The sequence below is a fragment of the Oncorhynchus masou genome, chromosome 26, assembly GCF_036934945.1.
Source record: "Oncorhynchus masou masou isolate Uvic2021 chromosome 26, UVic_Omas_1.1, whole genome shotgun sequence".
NCBI lineage: Eukaryota > Metazoa > Chordata > Actinopteri > Salmoniformes > Salmonidae > Oncorhynchus > Oncorhynchus masou.
The window spans coordinates 20,892,630-20,911,918 of NC_088237.1; the positions used below are offsets into that span (position 1 = coordinate 20,892,630).

At 46.8% G+C, this 19,289-nt stretch overlaps 1 protein-coding gene across 1 annotated transcript in view; it reads right to left on the reverse strand.

Moving 5' to 3' along the window:
- LOC135515010 (inactive histone-lysine N-methyltransferase 2E-like) overlaps positions 1–19,289 on the reverse strand; it is a 38,178-nt gene that overhangs the window by 15,619 nt on the left and 3,270 nt on the right. Inside the window, 4 exon segments of the mRNA XM_064938803.1 lie at positions 686–840; positions 1,036–1,265; positions 6,326–6,437; positions 12,344–12,528. Coding sequence (XP_064794875.1) covers positions 686–840; positions 1,036–1,265; positions 6,326–6,437; positions 12,344–12,414 — 568 coding nt within the window. The 5' untranslated portion in view covers positions 12,415–12,528.

Below are 19,289 nucleotides of genomic sequence, written 5' to 3' on the forward strand. Positions count from 1 at the left end.
GGGCATCTTGTACAGAGGGTCCAACCAAAGCAAAGTTTTCCTGGTTCTAACTTATTTAGACAACTTATTTCTCAAAGGTAAAAACAAGATTTTCCATAGCAGTCGGCCATTCTAAATGTCTGCATTGTTTTATTATTCGATGTGACCAGCAGGTGTCAGCTTGCAGCCGAATCAGAATTGTGGTCTTGGGGCCCCTACACATTTTCTTTTTGCTCTATCACTACACACCTGATTCAAATAACCAACTCAGCATCAAACTGTGATTATTTGAATCAGCTGTGTGGTGCTAGGGTAAAAAACAAGTACAAATTACCTTGACTAACCTGTACCACAGCACATTGACATGGTACCGGTACCCCCTGTATATAGCCTCGTTATTGTTATTTTATTGTGTTACTTTTAGTAATTTTTTAAACTTTATTTCAGTAAATATTTTCTTCACTCTTTCTTGAACTGCATTGTTGGTTAAGGGCTTGTTAGTAAGCATTTCACATTAAGGTCTACACCTTGTGCATGTGACAAATAAAATATGATTTGTGGCCTGGGTCTCTCCAGACTCACGGGGGGAAGAGGCTGCAGTAGTGAGCAGAGCAGCCTGACATGCACAGCCTTTATCACACTGCCATCTGATCTGAGAGCCGTTTATTGCAGCGCACTGGGAGGGACTGGAAAAGGTATATCTCACCATCTCTCCACTCACCGGACATGTTCTCCCTCTTGCGGGTCTGCAGCACGATGGCCCGGTCTCTGTCCAGGATGCGAGGCTGGCAGCGCTCACACAGGTACGTCTCAGGAATGTGCTGCCTGTCGATCCCCATGCAGTCTATGTGCTGCCACACACTGAGAGAGAAGAGAGAGGAGATGGCAGAGAGTCAGTAACAGCAGCCATTCACAATGCATTAGGGGATCTAGAGAGGGGTCACTAATTGACATCGTTTGAAGGTGAGAATGTTCATAAATCACTGCTAGGACAGTATGGACTCTGGTCTTAGTCACTGTGACCTGATAAAGGAAAGGGTCTATCCCAGTTCCTACCTGCACTTGTCGCAGCAGATCATGTAGCCGTCGTCGTGGGTGAAGCCACAGATGCAGCGGGTGATGTCGGCCCCGTAGCTGCCGTCTTCCGAGGTGCTGAGTGTGGTGCCCCTGGAAGCCTCATCCTGCAGGCCCCCCGGCACAAACAGCCCCTCGCCTGGCCGGATCAGCATTGAGGGGGGAGGGGAGGCCGGGGGAGTGGGCGGGGGGCGCGCCCCATAGTTGTGGTCCTGGGGAAGAGGACAGAAAGGAGTTGAAGGAGACACATACAAGCCACAAAATTAAAGAGAGTAGCACTATATATAAACTCCCAGTAAATTACCAACTTTTCAGCATCACTGTGACTTCTTCAGGATGACAACAGGTTTATACCAGAGAAAACTATCTATGGCATTCCCTCATTCTCTATGGTTTATAGTATACAGTGGGGCAAAAAAAGTATTTAGTCAGCCACCAATTGTGCAAGTTCTCCCATTTAAAAAGATGAGGCCTGTAATTTTCATTATAGGTACACTTCAACTATGACAGACAAAATGAGGAAATAAAATACAGAAAATCACATTGTAGGATTTTTAATGAATTTATTTGCAAATTATGGTGAAAAATAAGTATTTCGTCGATTACAAAAGTTAATCTCAATTTGTTATATACCCTTTGTTGGCAATGCCAGAGGTCAAATGTTTTCCGTAAGCCTTCACAAGGTTTTCACACACTGTTGCTGGTATTTTGGCCCATTCCTCCAAGCAGATCTCCTCTAGAGCAGTGATGTTTTGGGGCTGTTGCTGGGCAACACAGACTTTCAACTCCCTCAGATTTTCTATGGGGTTGAGATCTGGAGACTGGCTAGGCCACTCCAGGACCTTGAAATGCTTCTTACGAAGCCACTCCTTCGTTGCCCGGGCGGTGTGTTTGGGATCATTGTCATGCTGAAAGACCCAGCCACGTTTCATCTTCAATGCCCTTGCTGATGGAAGGAGGTTTTCACTCAAAATCTCACGATACATGGCCCCATTCATTCTTTCCTTTATACGGATCAGTCGACCTGGTCCCTTTGCAGAAAAACAGCCCCAAAGCATGATATTTCCACCCCCATGCTTCACAGTAGGTATGGTGTTCTTTGGGTGCAACTCAGCATTCTTTGTCCTCCAAACACAACGAGTTGAGTTTTTACCAAAAAGTTATATTTTTGTTTCATCTGACCATATGACATTCTCCCAATCATCTTCTGGATCATCCAAATACTCTCTAGCAAACTTCACACGGGCCTGGACATGTACTGGCTTAAGCAGGGGGACACGTCTGGCACTGCAGGATTTGAGTCCCTGGCGGCGTAGTGTGTTACTGATGGTCGGCTTTGTTACTTTGGTCCCAGCTCTCTGCAGGTCATTCACAAGGTCCCCCCGCGCGGTTCTGGGATTTTTGCTCACTGTTCTTGTGATCATTTTGACCCCACGGCGTGAAATCTTGCGTGGAGCCCCAGATCGAGGGAGATTATCAGTGGTCTTGTATGTCTTCCATTTCCTAATAATTACTCCCACAGTTGATTTCTTCAAACCAAGCTGCTTACCTATTGCAGATTCAGTCTTCCCAGCCTGGTGCAGGTCTACAATTTTGTTTCTGGTGTCCTTTGACAGCTCTTTGGTCTTGGCCATAGTGGAGTTTAGAGTGTGACTGTGAGGTTGTGGACAGGTGTCTTTTATACTGATAACAAGGTCAAACTGGTGTCATTAATACAGGTAACGAGTGGAGGACAGAGGAGCCTCTTACTGAAGAAGTTACAGGTCTGTGAGAGCAAGAAATCTTGCTTGTTTGTAGGGGACCAAATACTTATTTTCCACCATAATTTGCAAATAAATTCATAAACAATCCTACAATGTGATTTTTCCCCCTCATTTTTTCTGCCATAGTTGAAGTGTACTTATGATGAAAATTACACGCTTCTCATCTTTAAGTGCGAGAACTTGCACAATTGGTGGCTGACTAAACACTTTTTGCCCCACTCTGTCAAACACTTAAATTCTGATTCAACAACTGCAAACGGCCACTTATTTCCAATATGAATTGTGAATTGGAATTTCCTTTTCGTTATTCACTAAGCAAAGACTGCATTGTGATTGACCCTAACCCATATCCACAGTCTCCTCCCCCAGGTGAGTGAACTCGCCTGGAGGAAGCTAGCTACCCTAACTGATGATCAACCAGGAGGGAAAGAGTTCAGCTATATTAGGTCTGGTAGCGGGTGAGAGAGAACCAGAGAGAAGTATGCTATATAGCCAGTACTGTATGACAGTGTACCGTAGTGTCCTGTAGAACAGTGTCCTGTATTATAGTGCGCGGCAGTGTCAGTGTCCTGTATTATAGTGCGCGGTAGTGTCAGTGTCCTGTATTATAGTGCGCGGTAGTGTCAGTGTCCTGTATTATAGTGCGCGGTAGTGTCAGTGTCCTGTATTATAGTGTGCGGTAGTGTCAGTGTCCTGTATTATAGTGCGGTAGTGTCAGTGTCCTGTATTATAGTGCACGGTAGTGTCAGTGTCCTGTATTATAGTGTACGGTAGTGTCAGTGTCCTGTATTATAGTGTACGGTAGTGTCAGTGTCCTGTATTATAGTGTACGTGTCCTGTATTATAGTGCGCGGCAGTGTCAGTGTCCTGTATTATAGTTTACGGTAGTGTCAGTGTCCTGTATTATAGTGCACGGTAGTGTCAGTGTCCTGTATTATAGTGCACGGTAGTGTCAGTGTCCTGTATTATAGTGCGCGGTAGTGTCAGTGTCCTGTATTATAGTGCGCGGTAGTGTCAGTGTCCTGTATTATAGTGCGCGGTAGTGTCAGTGTCCTGTATTATAGTGCGCGGTAGTGTCAGTGTCCTGTATTATAGTGCGCGGTAGTGTCAGTGTCCTGTATTATAGTGCGCGGTAGTGTCAGTGTCCTGTATTATAGTGCGCGGTAGTGTCAGTGTCCTGTATTATAGTGCGCGGCAGTGTCAGTGTCCTGTATTATAGTGCGCGGCAGTGTCAGTGTCCTGTATTATAGTGCGCGGTAGTGTCAGTGTCCTGTATTATAGTGCGCGGTAGTGTCAGTGTCCTGTATTATAGTGCGCGGTAGTGTCAGTGTCCTGTATTATAGTGCGCGGTAGTGTCAGTGTCCTGTATTATAGTGCGCGGTAGTGTCAGTGTCCTGTATTATAGTGCACGTGTCCTGTACTATAGTGCACGGTAGTGTCAGTGTCCTGTATTATAGTGTACGGTAGTGTCAGTGTCCTGTATTATAGTGTACGTGTCCTGTATTATAGTGCACGGTAGTGTCAGTGTCCTGTATTATAGTGTACGGTAGAGGTCGACCGATTAACCGGAATGGACGATTAATTAGGGCCGATTTCAAGTTTTCATAACAATTGGAAATCAATATTTTTGGGCGCCGATTTGCAGATTTTTTTTTTTTACATCTTTATTTAATCTTTATTTAACTAGGCAAGTCAGTTATGAACACATTCTTATTTTCAATGACGGCCTAGGAACGGTGGGTTAACTGCCTCGTTCAGGGGCAGAAAGACAGATTTTCACATTGTCAGCTCGGGGGATCCAATCCTGCAACCTTAGTTAACTAGTCCAACGCAATAATGATCTGCCTCTGTCTCGTTGCACTCCACAAGGAGATTGCCTGTTACGCAAATGCAGTATGCCAAGGTAAGTTGCTAGCAAGCATTAAACTTATCTTATAAAAAACAAATCAATCATAAATCACTAGTTAACTACACATGGTTGATGATATTACTAGATATTATCTAGCGTGTCCTGTGTAGCAACTAATCTGACTGAGCATACAAGCATACAAATATCTAAGTATCTGACTGAGCGGTGGTAGGCAGAAGCAGGCGCGTAAACATTAATTCAAACAGCACTTTCGTGTGTTTTGCCAGCAGCTCTTTGTTGTGCGTCAAGCATTGCGCCGTTTATGAATTCAAACCTATCAACTCCCGGGATGAGGCTGGTGTAACCGATGTGAAATGGCTGGGTAGTTAGCGCGCTAATAGCATTTCAAACTTCACTCGCTCTGAGCCTTAGGGTGGTTGTTTCCCTTGTTCTTGCTCTGCATGGGTAACGCTGCTTCGATGTGGTGGCTGTTGTCGATGTATTCCTGGTTCGAGCCCAGGTAGGGGCGAGGAGAGGGACGGAAGCTATACTGTTACACTGGCAATACTAAAGTGCCTATAAGAACATCCAATAGTCAAAGGTATATGAAATACAAATCGTATAGAGAGAAATAGTTCTATAATTCCTATAATAACTATAACCTAAAACTTCTTACCTTGGACTATTGAAGACTCATGTTAAAAGGAACCACCGGCTTTCATATGTTCTCATGTTCTGAGCAAGGAACTTAAACGTTAGCTTTCTTACATGGCATATATTGCACTTTTACTTTCTCCAACACTTTGTTTTTGCATTATTTAAACCAAATTCAACATGTTTCATTATTTATTTGAGGCTAAATTGATTTTATTGATTATATTATATTAAGTTAAAATAAGTGTTCATTCAGTATTGTTGTAATTGTCATTATTACAAATACATTTTTATATTTTATTTAAAATCAGCCGATAAATCGGTAATCGGCTTTTTAGGTCCTCCAATAATCGGTATCGGTGTTGAAGAAGCACAGTCGGTCGACCTCTAGTGTACGGTAGTGTCAGTGTCCTGTATTATAGTGTACGGTAGTGTCAGTGTCCTGTATTATAGTTTACGGTAGTGTCAGTGTCCTGTATTATAGTGTACGGTAGTGTCAGTGTCCTGTATTATAGTTTACGGTAGTGTCAGTGTCCTGTATTATAGTGTACGGTAGTGTCAGTGTCCTGTATTATAGTGTACGGTAGTGTCAGTGTCCTGTATTATAGTGTACGGTAGTGTCAGTGTCCTGTATTATAGTGTACGGTAGTGTCAGTGTCCTGTATTATAGTGTACGGTAGTGTCAGTGTCCTGTATTATAGTGTACGGTAGTGTCAGTGTCCTGTATTATAGTGTACGGTAGTGTCAGTGTCCTGTATTATAGTGTACGGTAGTGTCAGTGTCCTGTATTATAGTGTACGGTAGTGTCAGTGTCCTGTATTATAGTTTACGGTAGTGTCAGTGTCCTGTATTATAGTGCGCGGTAGTGTCAGTGTCCTGTATTATAGTGTACGGTAGTGTCAGTGTCCTGTATTATAGTTTACGGTAGTGTCAGTGTCCTGTATTATAGTGTACGGTAGTGTAGTGGTGTGTACTGCAGTTTAGTGTTGAAGTGGAGTGTACTCACGGCGTAGGGCAGCCCAATGTAACTGTGGGAGTGGTGAGAGCTAATGCTGTAGATCTGGTGCGGGTAGCTGGATTTCTCCACCACCACAGGGCTGGCCTCTACCGATTCTGGTCTGCTGGACAGAGAGAGAGAAACAGAGTCAGGAGGGGGATCCCATTCACAACGTAACAAAGAAGAGAGATCTGTGTGATGTAAAATTAAAGATAAGACATACAAGAGGGACAGAAACAGTAAGAAGGGGGATTCCATTTACTACAGCGAGAGAGAGAGAGAGAGAGAGAGAAGACACAGAGAGAAATGAAAGCTTGACATGAAAGAGGGAGAGAAACAGGAGGGAGATGAGTGTAGCGTTAAACGACAGGTAGTGAGAAAAAGGGTAGAATAGGAGAGAGCGCAGAGAACCTCCTCATAAGCAGTGAGTGTTTATACACCTGCATTGCTTGCTGTTTGGGGTTTTAGGCTGGGTTTCTGTACAGCACTTTGAGACATCAGCTGATGTAAGAAGGGCTATATAAATACATTTGATTTGATTGTATTGCTGTGCTTCATTGATTCTCCTCTTCTACTGGCTTAATGAGGAGTGTTTATTTGGGAGGGCTTTAGGGGTGCTGACAGTGGTTGTGACAGAGTGGAAGTTGCCTGCACCTCATATCACCTCAGCTAACTGGACAGAGCGGATAGCAGGGCTAATAACTAAAATGGGGGGGTTCAATCTCTCCACAATATTTAAACCTGAACCCCATTTCTGGAGGACACACACAACATTGACACACGCAGAAACAATAACAGGCATTCACTTCCGTGAGATCATTTATCAAACTGGTAAATCCACTTTTATTCTATGACATTGCAGTGGTGCAGAGAAAGCCTGTCTGGCTGTTTGAACATGAAACCAAGGACATGGGGGTATGGTTAACTAGGCTACTTCTCACTGGCATTGAAGGAGGGAGGAGGGCTTCAAAAAGACAAGTGGGATTGGCAAACAGACAACAGAGAGGAGATGAAGGAGGGAAGGAGAGAAGGAGTGAGGGGAGGAGTGGCACTGTCAGGAGAGAAGAAAAGAAAGACCAGTGACAGCCCAGGCAGTTGAGACTCCAGGCTGATGTCATGACAAATCAGAAGGCCAGCTGATGTTCCAACAACTAATACTGCAACTCCTACACACAGACAGCCTGTTGGTCAGTCACGAGGAAGAAACTCCACCAAATCCTCCTCTTCTCCTACAGGATAGTTCAGACAACTGCTACAAGGTCAAAGAGAGGGAGAGTGAAGGAGAGAGAATAGAGATGCCCCTAGGTGTATCCGAGGCTGGCTTAGCACATCCACAGTCATCTCAGAAGCAGAGGCTAAATGAAACCTTGACAAGGGGCCAACTGCCCTGCCAAGAAGTTTGGCTAACACTGCAGAGTACAAGAGAAAAGCCCACTAAACAAACTGGACAGCTTCAAAGGTACCGTGTTACAACATGTATATGGCTCAAACAGGCTATGTAGCATATATGGACATTGAGTACTAGGAACAGCTGACACACAAACCCTAAATAATAAACAGAAAATATGTGAAACACCATACACACACACAGCCCCGCAGAAACACTTCCAGACAGTAACTGGAATACATGACATGCCAGTAGCAGCACAGTAGGGTAGCAAAACTAGGCTACTCAAACGAATGGACGTGCCACGTGTCAGCATGTTAAAGTACAAACACACACACACACACCTCTCCAATGCTCCAACCCCCCCTCTCCTTCTCTCTAGACACCCCGTTCCTCCTAGGGTAAAGCAGCAGTACAGTACCTGGTGGAGGCAGTCTTTCACCCCTAGTCTCCCCGCGTGCTGCACACCATGACCTCTCAATGCTTGCTGTGCAGCACTTCCTTAAACATAGTATTGGCGCTCAAGCAGCAGGCGCTTTGTGTCAAAGTGAAAACGTAAGTGCCTGTAAAAAGGTCTAGGGGCGGGCCCCAGGGAAGGTGTGTGTACATCTAGCTGAAACACACACACACACAGAGAGAGTTCACTACACTCCCCAGGGCAGAGAAGTAATCCAACCCAAGCCAAATCCAAATAAACTTTAAAGTAGACTACTGAAAACTGTGTGATTGATTTACTTGGGTAAAAATATATACTTCATAATCAGGGATTTACATGGATGCAGCATGCTTCATTCAGTGGTGAGAGAGAGAACATTCATGTATTAAAATAAAATTAGTGATCGTATGAGGAGTCATTAAAATGGGTTTATTGTGTTTTCCTGGGATAGTCCCTTTGGTGAGAGGGGGGGATGAGACAAAGGAGAAGAGAACAGACATGTGATGAGCGAGTTTGTTTGAGGGATGGCGAGGAGCCATGTTTGGTTTCAGTGTGAGTGGCCAAAGGGACTGAGACTGACTGCATCAATCATGTCTATCTCATAGGAAGTCAGGGACGAAGACAGAGTACATGATGCTATTGTCAATCACAATCACACACGTCTAGGGGGAAGCTATGAGATGTGAGACACCGGGAGATTCAGAGCAGAGACAGCAGAAAGAGACAGCAGAGATGGAACGGAGGTGTCAATTAAACAGACAGCTAGGCATGTGCTAATCATAGCTCACAGCTCAAGAGAACTTAATATGGAGCAAGAGATCACACACACAGACATGCATCGAGGGAGAGAGACAGGGAGAGAGAGACAGACACAGAGACAGAGAGAGACACAGAGCGCACTCCTGCACAGCCAGCCAACACACACCGCTGCATCTTTCAGAGGGAGGTGGAGAGGCAGTGACTGCTCCTCTGGGAGTAGTACTGCTGTTCCTAGGGTTAGCAAAGTTAGCACACTAATGCTAACCTCTGTCCTGTGTTGATCACGAGGGCCTCGAAGAGCAACAAGGATCTGTGTCTTGTTTTATCAGTAGGTTGGAAGGAAGAGGGCTAGATGATAACTACCCTGGTCTGTGGGCACAGTGGAGGTAGGTAGTCCTGTGTGTGTTTTACAGACAGGCAGCCATACCCTGTGCTCCCTCAGTGGTGGTAGGTAGTCCTGTATGTGTTTTACAGACAGACAGCCATACCCTGTGCTCCCTCACAGTGGAGGTAGGTAGTCCCGTATGTGTTTTACAGACAGGCAGCCATACCCTGTGCTCCCTCACAGTGGTGGTAGGTAGTCCTGTGTGTGTTTTACAGACAGACAGCCATACCCTGTGCTCCCTCACAGTAGTCCTGTGTGGTAGACAGCCATAGTCCTGTCCTGTGTGTTTTACAGACAGACAGCCATACTCTGTGCTCCCTCACAGTGGTGGTAGGTAGTCCTGTGTGTGTTTTACAGACAGACAGCCATACCCTGTGCTCCCTCACAGTGGAGGTAGGTAGTCCTGTGTGTGTTTTACATACAGGCAGCCATTCCCTGTGCTCCCTCACAGTGGAGGTAGGTAGTCCTGTGTGTGTTTTACAGACAGACAGCCATACTCTGTGCTCCCTCACAGTGGAGGTAGGTAGTCCTGTATGTGTTTTACATACAGGCAGCCATACTCTGTGCTCCCTCACAGTGGAGGTAGGTAGTCCTGTGTGTGTTTTACAGACAGACAGCCATACTCTGTGCTCCCTCACAGTGGAGGTAGGTAGTCCTGTGTGTGTTTTACAGACAGACAGCCATACTCTGTGCTCCCTCACAGTGGAGGTAGGTAGTCCTGTGTGTGTTTTAGACAGCTCCCCCTCACAGTGGAGGTAGGTAGTCCTGTGTGTGTTTTACTCACAGCCATACTCTGTGCTCCCTCACAGTGGAGGTAGGTAGTCCTGTGTGTGTTTTACATACAGGCAGCCATACTCTGTGCTCCCTCACAGTGGAGGTAGGTAGTCCTGTATGTGTTTTACATACAGGCAGCCATACTCTGTGCTCCCTCACAGTGGAGGTAGGTAGTCCTGTGTGTGTTTTAGACAGACAGCCATACTCTGTGCTCCCTCACAGTGGAGGTAGGTAGTCCTGTATGTGTTTTAGACAGACAGCCATACTCTGTGCTCCCTCACAGTGGAGGTAGGTAGTCCTGTGTGTGTTTTAGACAGACAGCCATACCCTGTGCTCCCTCACAGTGGTGGTAGGTAGTCCTGTGTGTGTTTTACAGACAGACATCCATACCCTGTGCTCCCTCACAGTGGAGGTAGGTAGTCCTGTATGTGTTTTACATACAGGCAGCCATACTCTGTGCTCCCTCACAGTGGAGGTAGGTAGTCCTGTGTGTGTTTTAGACAGACAGCCATACTCTGTGCTCCCTCACAGTGGAGGTAGGTAGTCCTGTGTGTGTTTTAGACAGACAGCCATACTCTGTGCTCCCTCACAGTGGAGGTAGGTAGTCCTGTGTGTGTTTTAGACAGACAGCCATACTCTGTGCTCCCTCACAGTGGAGGTAGGTGGACACCGATTTGGATTTAAAAATGCTTTTTTTACACCTTTATTTAACGAGGCAAGTCGGTTAAGAACACATTCTTACTTTCAATGACGGCCTAGGAACGGTGGGTTAACTGCCTCGTTCAGGGGCAGAATGACAGATTTTTACCTTGTCAGCTCGGGGATTCAATCTTGCAACCTTACAGTTAACTAGTCCAACGCTCTAACCACCTGATTACATTGCACTCCACGAGAAGCCTGCCTGTTACGCAAATGCAGTAAGAAGCCACGGTAAGTTGCTAGCTAGCATTAAACTTAATCAATCATAATCACTAGTTATAACTACACATGGTTGATGATATTACTAGTTTATCTAGCCTGTCCAGCGCTGCATATAATCGATGCGGTGCGCATTTGCGAAAAAGGACTGTCGTTGCGCCAACGTGTACCGAACCATAAACACCAATGCCTTTATTAAAATCAATACACAGAAGTATATATTTTAGCAGGCAATATTAACCAGGTGAAATTGTCACTTCTCTTGCGTTCATTGCACGCAGAGTCAGTGTATACACAACAGTTTGGGCTTCCTGAACTTGACGGGAACCATTTAAACGCCTTAACCACAAGAGGGCCACCTGTCATTCAGCCCGGTGACCATGGCAACGGCTCCTGCGCAGTGCAGAAGGGAGACATTGGGGAGGTTTCTATGGCAACCAGCTGTGGCCACCTGCAACAGCTCTTCAGGCTGGGGGAGTTACACGGCCCCATTTAAAGAGACAAGCCCTTTAAAAGCAGACCTTTATGTTCTTCAACCACAGAGGATGTCCCTCTTATTTGTCTATAATCTTTGCCAGTATCCCCGAGGAGAGTATAGGGAATACTGTGAGGAGGGTGGTATGTTGTTGCCATGGCGACATGCTCCACTTCCCTAACAAGGTGCACAGCGTACAGACAAGGATCAGATGCGTCATTTTCAGAGTAAAATTCTCCCTCCACCTGGTGGTGTCAGGTTGGTAGGAGTCATTCTAAATCATGACATTGGTTACACTGACATTGTATTACACAGAAGCAACAACTCAGAAACAGAAATTGAACAGTAAGGGTGTGTGATGCTATATAGTCATAAACACAGCATATGTTGTATTTAAGTGACAAGGTCTTCTGCCTCATATCGTCTCTACAAAGTGTGTTTTGTAATATACGGAACTTGGGTGGTCAGATTAGAGCATGGAGAATGTCTATGGGAAGTGATGGGTGTGAGACGGTGAGTAGTGCTATGTATGTGATCAATGGCAGTGATTGACCAGGCCTGTCCCTTACAGTAGACAGCAGGGCTATGGAGCCCCTCAGCAGGGCTAGAGAGAGACACAGAAATAGAGAGACACAGAGAGCTTTAGGCCGTAAGGGGGAGATATGGTCGACAGACACGGACAGGTGACAGGGCCAATTAAAGTGAATGAGGAAGCTGGGGTGAAAGGATGAAATAAAAAGAGAGCGGGTGAGAAAGAGATGCGAGGGGGGATGACAGCAGCAGACAATGGAGGAGAGGCAGAGAATGAGTGAAAAGGAGAATAGAGAGAGTAAGAGAAGGGTGAGATGAATCATGAGATGGTGGGTTTGGCCTGAAGACGTTGGTATACTCACTCTGAGCCTGCAGCCATTTTCAGGTATGAGGTGTCTGCTGTGTCCACCCCTACAGGGATCACTATGCTCATGACGTTCTTTGCTGATCAATTCTTGTCCTACTGAGTCCAGAGCATGGGAGTCCAAAACACTGAGGCATGCCAGCCACAGCACTCATTGCAGACATCTAAGTGCATCCACAAGGCCTGCCAACACAGAGGGAGAGAGAAAGACAAGGTAGTTAGCATGGTGAAAAAGGGACAGTCACCTATCTGAAACTAGGGTATTTCCAGGAATCACCATGATTCATGAATTCAGCTGTGTGAGATGTAGGTACTAGCTAACTGCTAGTAACACAGAAAATAAACAGCACGATAGGAATTTCCCTAGTAAAACTCTCAAAGAGAACCATCGCCCACCTCACTAGCTACCTGAGACATTAATGGATGCAAGGGGGAAGAGAAGCTATAGTAAGGCGATGCCTGATGTCGGTAAACTGGTCAAACGCGACCTCTACACAGACTGCCAGGAATGCAGGATGCTGCGGTGGTAGTGTTCCACCACAAGGGGGTGTGAGAGAACACAGAGCTCTGACTGGCAGCCATTAATGGAGGAGGAGAAAGAAAAACGCAACACAGAGACCATCTTTTCGTCGAGCAGGATTGTTCTATTGAGCAGAACAGCGTACACACACACACACACTAAAAGGAACACACACACACAGACGCATAATCCTTTAACGCTGTAATTGGAGCTGTCACAAGCCCCTGGCTGTGTCTAGATGCGAAAGCCAGTGTAAAATAGGCATCTTGTCTCACTCTCCCCCTGTTTGTTCAGCATTGCAGGTGGACAGAAGATGCATAGAAAGACTAAGTCAATAATTAACTCCATTAGGTGTCAGACAGACTGCAGCCTCTGATGAAGAGAGAAGTAGGACGAGGGACTAATGGTAGGTTGACAGACAGAGGTAGCCACTCCCGCTAACAATGCTACGTACATAGATTAAATAGACCTGTCCCAATTAGCCAAAACACAAACAAACAGTGGGTGGTAATGTACAGGCTATTATAGCTTATAGCCTACGTAATGCAATGCATGTGTCCAGACAGGGGCATATGGGCTGGCCCTGATACTGAGAGCACAGCGTTGTTGATAAATGGGATTAGTGGGAGGGACACATGCCAAGACAAAATAGGCTGGAGTTCACACCTTTGTGTGTGTACCAGCCCAGGCATCCAGCAGAGAGGGCTCATCTCTGACACACTGCTATAAAAATCTAGACATTTCAGGTTTACTAGACCGCCGAAACATTTTTACAGTCCCTTTAAACAGCAGGGCCCATATCACAGCACAGCTTTGTGTGGCTCAATTAACAATAGAAACCAATTGTTGCTGGAACATTTCCCCGTAACAGGGCACTTAGCCAGACCACTGAAATGACATAAAACATTTTTTGTGTTAGCTCAAAGGCTCAGTATGTTATGGTGTAGTAAAAATCCCCTCCTTTGGAAACAGGCCGTCTGTTTCCAAGCGTTTTGCTGTGATCTTCTCTGCCTGTCTAAGGGAATCCTGCCGTCACTGCTCAGGAATGCACACACACACAACCACCCCCACACAGACAGATAACCCAAACCCCCTCCCCTTCTGGACCCTTGCACACACTCCTTTGCTGGGAGGCACCCAGGGGCGCGCACACACACACACACACACACACACACACACACACACACACACGGCACCAGGGCCAGACACATTCAAGACACACAAAAGGGGGGTTGGAAAAAAGGCTAACGAGTACAGTACAGCATTCCTGACTAAATCTGAGCACTGTGACTGCCATCCGACGCTCCTCCCACTTCCTCTAGCGGAGCTGTCTGTCACACAGGACCAACATGCCAAAAAAAGCAGAGGAAAAAGACAAACACTCCCTCACTCTTTCTCCACCTCACTCCTTCTGCCCTCCCTCGCTGTGCCCCATCCACCCCACCCGGATGTCTCTCTCCTCTTCCTAAATAAACCTCAGAGCATGGAAGGGAAGGGGAGTGCCACAGACAGGGCTCCTAATTACAAAGAGTCTGAAAGAGAGAAACAGAGCATGGTGAAGAAGGGGAAAGGGGAGGGAGAGTACAGGAGGGAAAGGGGGAGAGAAAGACAGAAGCAAAAAATGTTGATGGCAGAACACTAGCTAGTCAAGCGAGGAGGAAAGCTGTGGTGCTTTTGTCCCCCACTCCCCCTTTCATGATGTCTGATGTTCTCTCATCACAGATCTCACAGCGCTGCAGGGAGCCTTCCAAATGATCTATCTACCCTCTGTTTGGGAGAGTGGTGGGGGAGGCACCCAAACTCCTGTATGGGCACTAGGGTTCCTCTAGCACAGGCACAGCAGCCTTCTGAGACTACATGTGAGAGTAGAGCAGAGACTAGAGCTGAGCCCACTCTCCCCCCTCTTCTCATTTGCCCTTTCCCAATCCCCCCTCCTCAGTAAGGCCACAGTCACGTCATTATGTGGGGGAATAACTTTCCTTTTCAGACAGACCAGTCACTTAACTGCATTCAGCAGGGAAAAACACACACACACACGTGCTAGGCTAGTTGGAGCCACCGTATGTCAGAGCTTGTTTTCATTGAGGCTCTTTGGGTCAAGTCTCAGTGTTTGATTTTGAGCCGGGAGAAGAGAACGATGGACATAAAGACGGGCTTCTAACGGACGCCGCGCTCCTCCTTCCCTCTAAGTTCCCAACAGAGCTGAAGTGACATCACACCATCCTCATAGGCTGAGTCATCGCAGCAGCCAGCCATGAGCGCACACACCAAAATAAAGACACTCCTATACACTGGAAAAAGACACCATCAGAATGTCACAACCCTACCTTTCACAGTGCCCAAATAGGGCTACTCTCTGCATCAGCTGTCCTAGACACCATCAGAATGTCACAACCCTGCCTTTCACAGTACCCAAACAGGGCTACTCTCTGCATCAGCTGTCCTAGACACCATCAGAATGTCACAGCCCTACCTTTCACAGTGCCCAAATAGGGCTACTCTCTGCATCAGCTGTCCTAGACACCATCAAAATGTCACAACCCTGCCTTTCAGTGCCCAAATAGGGCTACTCTCTGCATCAGCTGTCCTAGACACCATCAGAATGTCACAACCCTGCCTTTCACAGTACCCAAACAGGGCTACTCTCTGCATCAGCTGTCCTAGACACCATCAGAATGTGACAACCCTGCCTTTCACAGTGCCCAAACAGGGCTACTCTCTGCATCAGCTGTCCTAGACACCATCAGAATGTGACAACCCTGCCTTTCACAGTACCCAAACAGGGCTACTCTCTGCATCAGCTGTCCTAGACACCATCAGAATGTCACAACCCTGCCTTTCACAGTGCCCAAACAGGGCTACTCTCTGCATCAGCTGTCCTGTCCTTTATTAACCACTGTGCCCAAGCTGCCAGGGCTCACTCTGTGCTTTACCTCTGAAGGTGAAGCCATACATCAATAATACAGGACATTAGAGATGTAGGCCTACATTGTGTGTATGTATGTGTTAGAGATTGGGTGCCACCAGTGGCGAGTAGATAAGTTCCACTGTGATGTTTACCATTGACCACATATCGCGCAGCAGCAAACTGCACTGTGTCCAGACCCAGTAAAAGGCATTTGAGAGAGAATGATGTTGCTTCGTCCACATCCACACTCTGCAGAGTACACTAACCAGCAGACAATGGCCCCAGGCCAGCACTCTCTGTGTGTGAGAGAGTGAGTGAGAGACAGTGGGCCCTAGAGGCTACTCTATACACATCAGCCTACACACTTTGGGCTTGTACCCTGTCAAACGAACACACACAGAGGGTAAATGAGGGATCTTCAAAAACAGGGATTTTTGCATCTCCCATCTCGGGTGAAGGGTACAGCCACCCAGCCAGGGTTTTCAGTGCAGTACAGCCAGGTTCTGACAGCTGGTCTGGGGCGGCCCTGTTCTGGCCTACTCTCCCTCAGTACACCCTCCTCTCCCTAGCACAGCACAGCACGGCACCATTTGACATTCTTAAATTTGATAAGGATGACCGATGACAAACAAAGTCATTGATTTGCGTCAAGCTCACCTGTCAACCTGATTGACTCAGTCTTGTCTATATTAGGAAAGAAAGATCAACTGCTCAAACCAAATAAAAGTGAGCTTTTCTGCGCCTGGTGTTAATCGTAGGCCTAGGTTTTTTTGCCCATATTGTGCAGCCCTACGTGGCAGTGTTGCAATTATCTCAAATGAGTGCAAGAAATGCAGAAATTATTTTTGGATGAGGTTGAAAACAGTATAAAACAATCCGAATAGAGAAAGGCTCATTGAAATCACCCTAGGGCATTGCACTACTCATAAAGCTTATGTACAACATTTATTTAAAAAAACAACATGAAAAACCATTTAAAAAATAGTGATATGATATTTTGGCCAAATCACCCAGCCCTGGTCAGAGACACTCAAGCCAAATTTCAGCACTGTTCCATGATCAATTTCACGCCTGGCTCGCACTGGCGTTATATCACCAACCACTACATTCACCCTCGCCTCCACTGAGTCTACCAAGTACCCAGCACTAAGTAAGTAGCGTTAGCATGTAGCACAGCAACAGGAAGTGGGCAGGGCTAGGGAAGTATCAGGATTGCTGTTGCAGCAGTCCCAGCCCAGGGGCAGCTATTTGGGAGGTAGTCGAACTAACAAAAGGCCCATTTAACAAGGGATCCTTTACAGCCGCCCAGCACCGCAAAAAAACAGGTTACCTGAACCCTGTCTCCCTCTCGTGTGTGACCTATGCGACTGTGCTGGGCCTCAGAGCAAGGCCAGCCTCCTATGAGCTACTAAAGTCCTGACTCTAGCTCTACACAGAAAGGAGGACACTGGAGGCTTGGAACCCCAGAGCCAGGCAGCCCCACAGGGTAAAACTACCCAGGCTGGCAGTGTACTGTTGTCAGCCAGCTATATCTATACAGATGATACAGTTTCAGGATGGAGTCTGTTATTCTCCAGGGACAGAGGGAACAACACAAACAGCACTCTTTATAGTGGAGGACGAGGCAGGCAGAGAGGAAGTCAATAGATTCTCACCAGCTCCATTGAGCTATGGCCTTCTTCTGTCCTACCCAGCACTGCGTTTGATACAGCAGACTAGCAGTAAACATCCTGTTTTGTGAACTCCTTCACTTCCCCCCACTGTGGCCCACTGTCCTGGCTATTGGCCGCTCGAAAAGCCTTCATAGCTTCTCTTATTGAGCCCTTCATGGATGTGTGTGTGTGCCTGGGGTTGAGGTGGAAGGAAAGGTGTCACCCGAGACAGTAGCGAGAGCTCCCTGCCACGCACGCCTCTGTCCCCCAGGGGGGAGTGGCAGGCCACCTCTCTCTGTCAACACAGCCAGCGAAACACACACACCATATCAGGTATTTACAGCTGTGTAAGAGTGTACAGAGAGGGGGCACCCACCAGGGGGAGTGAGGAGAGGGAACCAGAGAAAGCAGTGTGAGTCAGTGTGAGAGGCAATTTGAATACGGCACAGTTAGGGAGACTTTTAAAATGCTATGAGACTGTGACATGGTAATAGTAGCATGACTGCCACGAAGCAAGAAGCGCTCCAGCCCCGTGCATGGTGTCTAGCACCAGGACAGAGCAGAGGCCACTGTCCCTTTAAGAGGAAGAAGAGGTAGGTGACTGGGGATTGTGTATTATATATCAGCTTCTGATTAGACACAGCAGGACCGCTCTCATCCAGTATTTATAACACGTACACACAAAATGGAGACATTTTTGCTGTATTCAGTGGCCAACAGAGGGAAACAGTTGTTTTTTTTACTGTGCCAGCTGCATCCATACACACAGGCCTCGTTACTTGTCAGATGATTCCAGCCTGCAGCGGTTCAAACCGGTGTCTATTTTACTTCCCGACAGAGGCCCACGTCTCCAGGGCCTCTCTGCATCTAGGTCTCCACTGCATGAGTGATATCACAAACGTAGCATGACATCATTCATTTGGTGGAGGATGAATCCCACTATGCAAAGATAAGCTGTGGAAAGACTAGAGGGAGCCGTGTACAGCAGTCTGAGGCCTTACTTTACCCCCACTGTTGACAGGCATTTGTGAAACAAGCACTTGTGTCAGTGAAAAGAAAGATCAGGAGTCACAAGCAAATGAGTAACTGTATCAGAGTGTCAGTCAGTCAGCTGTGGCAGCGAAGATAGCCTACACAGCCCTCTCACTAGGCTCCTCTAGAGAAAGAGAGCAGCTGCACAGCCTCACTGTGGGGAAAACTGAAAACACCTCTGCATCCAATGATTTGTCCTCTTGCCATCGAATGGCAGAGGGGGAATTAACATAACCCTCACCTCATAAGGACACAGAAGACTAATTAGTGCCGTCTTGGAGAACCAAAACAGAATAGATGAATGGCAATCTCTCTCGGCAGCCTCCATCCAAGATGGCCACAAATCCAGATAATTTTCTGTTCGCTTAAGGAGGAGTCTCTTCTTACATAGCTATGGCAACATGGGGTCATGAGGAGAAAAAAAACACTGGGCGACTGTCTCAAACTGGCATTTGGACAGAGGCTGCCAAAGTTTGCACCACAGAGAAGTATCCAGCTTCTTCGGTTTGTCTCACAGGCCAGCAGAGAGGAGGGAATGGAGCGGTGTAGAGCTGCCTGCCTCACACCATCCCAAAGCTAGAGCCACCATCAGGGGACAGGGCCATACTACTGTGAATGGGGCCTGAGCTGATGGAAAAATGTCACAACACATGAAAGGAAAGACATTCACTGTCAGAAGATGTTTGGGCAAAGTGGAGTCATGTGTGCATGTGTGAGGTGTAGCCAGGCAAGTTTAAAAAGCCTTGTTGGGGGACTTGGGTTCTTGTTATTTCTATAAGGAGTGATATAGAGCTACTCGCTGGCCAGCTGTGTGTTATCATGAATTTTCAAC